Below are 2,710 nucleotides of genomic sequence, written 5' to 3'. Positions count from 1 at the left end.
GGTGGAGTCATTCAAATTTGACCAAGGTTAAAAAGTGACAGGTGCTTTTGCAAACAATCATTAGACTTATTTGTTATATTGTCTAAGTTGTTGAAAGGGTTTGGTGGTAAATATAATTGAATAAATTATTATTCAATTAAGTATTTTATTGAGGTGGTTTGGTTGTGCACATTAATCAAATCACGTGTTGGAAAAACTGAATCAAGGTCACGGGATTTTTCGGTAACCTACAGTCGGAGAATCAAGATGGATGACGCGAATCAAACGGGTAAAGAGACGGTCTTCGGGTCGTTTCAGTGTCCGCGTTTGACGAAAACAAACTACACGATTTGGAGTATGCATATGGAGGTTATTTTTGGGATTCCTGGAGTTTGGGATGTGATTGACCTGGGCTCTAATGACGCGAAGCAAAATAACATCGCGAAGGCGCTTCTGTTCCAGTCGATTTCTGAGGAACAGATACTTCAAATCGGTAATTTTAAATTGGCAAAAGAGATGTGGGATGCCATAAAGTCAAGAAATATGGGCGCGGAACGTGTGAAGGATGCTAGACTTCATACGTTAATACGTGAATTTGACGGTATGATGATGAAAGAAACTGAAACCATTGACGAGTACGCCTCTAAAATAACCGCGATCTCTTCTAAAGCAGCCACACTTGGACATCCGTATGAAAAAAGGAAGCTAGTCCAGAAATTCTTCACAAGCCTGCCGAGCCGGTTTATCCAAGTTGTAGCATCCCTCGAGCAAGTGTTAGACCTTAAAACAGTCGGTTTTGAGGATGTTGTCGGGAGGTTGAAGGCTTATAAGGAGCGTATCAAAGGACACGTGCTGCGTTCTGAAGAAGGTAAACTTTTGTTTAATAATTCTGAATCCTCTTCGAGTTCGAATCAGTTTTCACGCGAATCGAGTAGGGGGCGCGGGAAAGGTTTGAATCGAGGACGTGGTAATGGACGTGGTGGTGGACGTGGGAGTCAGAACCGTGGTTCACAAGAAGGGTCCAGCGAAGGGGATAAACAAAAGGGTAAAAAGGATTACTCGGAAGTTCACTGCTTTCGTTGTGATGAATTTGGTCACTTTGTTTTGAGGTGTCCGGAACGAAGGAAAGAGAAACAAGCACATTTGACCGACGCAAAAGAAAGTCCCTCTATATGGTGCAGTGCGTTCAAGAAAAAGTGTACTTGAATGAACAGAAGGTTATACCAAAAGATTACGAGGGTGGTTCCAACGAACAAGACTTGTGTTATTTGGATAACGGTGCGAGCAACCATATGACGGGTAATTTATCTTTTTTCTCTGAGTTAAATAAGCGTGTTGGTGGCAAAGTTAAATTCGGAGACGGGTCTTATGTTGATATTTGCGGGAAATGGTCGATTTTGCTAGTCGGTAAAACGGGGGAGCAACAATTATTGACCGACATTTATTATATTCATAGTTTACAAAGTAATATTATTAGTCTTGGGCAAGCAACAGAAAGTGGTTGTGATATTCGTATGAAAGATGATTACTTGTTGATGTATGATGATCAAGGAAAATTGTTGATGCGCGTTACTCGATCCAAGAATCGTCTTTATACGATTAAGTTAAAGACGGGGAAACCCGTGTGTGTACAAGCCCGGATTGATAACGGGAATTGGCTTTGGCACGCGAGACTAGGACACCTAAATTTCGAGTCTATGAAACAAATGGTGAAAAATAATATGGTCGTTGGAATGCCAAAAGTTGATCAAGAAAATCAAATTTGTGACTCGTGCTTAGTCGGGAAGCAAACGAGGAAACCGTTTCCGAAGTCGGCGACTTTTAGAGCAACCCGAGCGTTGGAACTAATCCATGGAGATTTATGCGGGCCCATTACTCCTAGTACCATAGCCAAAAATAGGTACGTGTTCGTCTTGATAGATGATTTTTCACGTTTCATGTGGACTTTTTTGTTAAAGGAAAAAAGTGAACGTTTGATACCTTCAAGCGATTTAAAGTCATGGTGGAAGCGGAAAATAGTGAGAAAATCAAGACGTTTCGAACCGATCGAGGGGGAGAATTTACTTCTCGTGATTTCAATCGGTTCTCTGAAAACGAGGGGTTTATTCGGCATTTAACTGCTCCATATACACCTCAACAAAACGATGTTGTCGAGAGGCGGAACCGCGCAATATTGGATATGACTCGGAGCATATTAAAAGCGAGACAAGTTCCGAATTATATGTGGGGTGAAGCGGTGAGGCATTCAACCGACGTGATTAATAAAATTCCAACTCGAGCATTAAAAGACAAAACACCGTATGAGATGTTAAAGTGAAAGAAACCGGATCTTAACTTTCTTAAAGTTTTTGGATGTGTTGCGTATTCAAAAATAGTTGCGGGAAATATTAAGAAGTTAGACGATCGTTCGACTCATTTAGTTTATCTCGGAAGCGAGAAAGGTTCGGCGGCGTATCGTTTATACAATCCATCGACTAGAAAAATTGTTGTGAGTCGAGCGGGTGACACGGTGTTTGATGAAAAGCAAAGTTGGAATTGGGGTAAAAGTACCGAAACAATCGATGAGGAGGATCGAGCACCTGACATGTTTTGGGTTAACTTTGGTGATGAAATTGACACCGGAGAAGGAACCGTTAATACCGAAAACATCGGGTCGAGCTTTGGGTCAAACTCTACGAGTTCAAGTGGTGATGGGGGTGACGAAGACAATGAAGAACCGATAGTCGAAAAT

General features: G+C 41.6%; 1 protein-coding gene across 1 annotated transcript; it reads left to right on the top strand.

Moving 5' to 3' along the window:
- Positions 1 to 246: 246 nt before the first annotated feature.
- On the top strand, positions 247 to 1,185 carry LOC143544694 (uncharacterized). The gene has a single exon (XM_077036733.1). It carries the CDS (start codon positions 247 to 249, stop codon positions 1,183 to 1,185), a length of 939 nt encoding a protein of 312 aa, XP_076892848.1.
- The last annotated feature ends 1,525 nt before the right edge of the window (positions 1,186 to 2,710 follow it).

The sequence above is a fragment of the Bidens hawaiensis genome, unplaced genomic scaffold, assembly GCF_021521415.1.
Source record: "Bidens hawaiensis isolate Kalapana, Puna unplaced genomic scaffold, B.hawaiensis_p1.1 tig00013690_1, whole genome shotgun sequence".
In the NCBI taxonomy this organism is placed as follows: Eukaryota; Viridiplantae; Streptophyta; class Magnoliopsida; order Asterales; family Asteraceae; genus Bidens; species Bidens hawaiensis.
Note: the sequence above shows the minus strand (reverse complement) of the source record. Positions and strands in the feature narration are given on the sequence as shown.

Coding starts and splice junctions, on each gene's coding strand:
- LOC143544694 (XM_077036733.1), top strand. CDS start 247: ATGGATGACGCGAATCAAACGGGTAAAGAGACGGTCTTCGGGTCGTTT.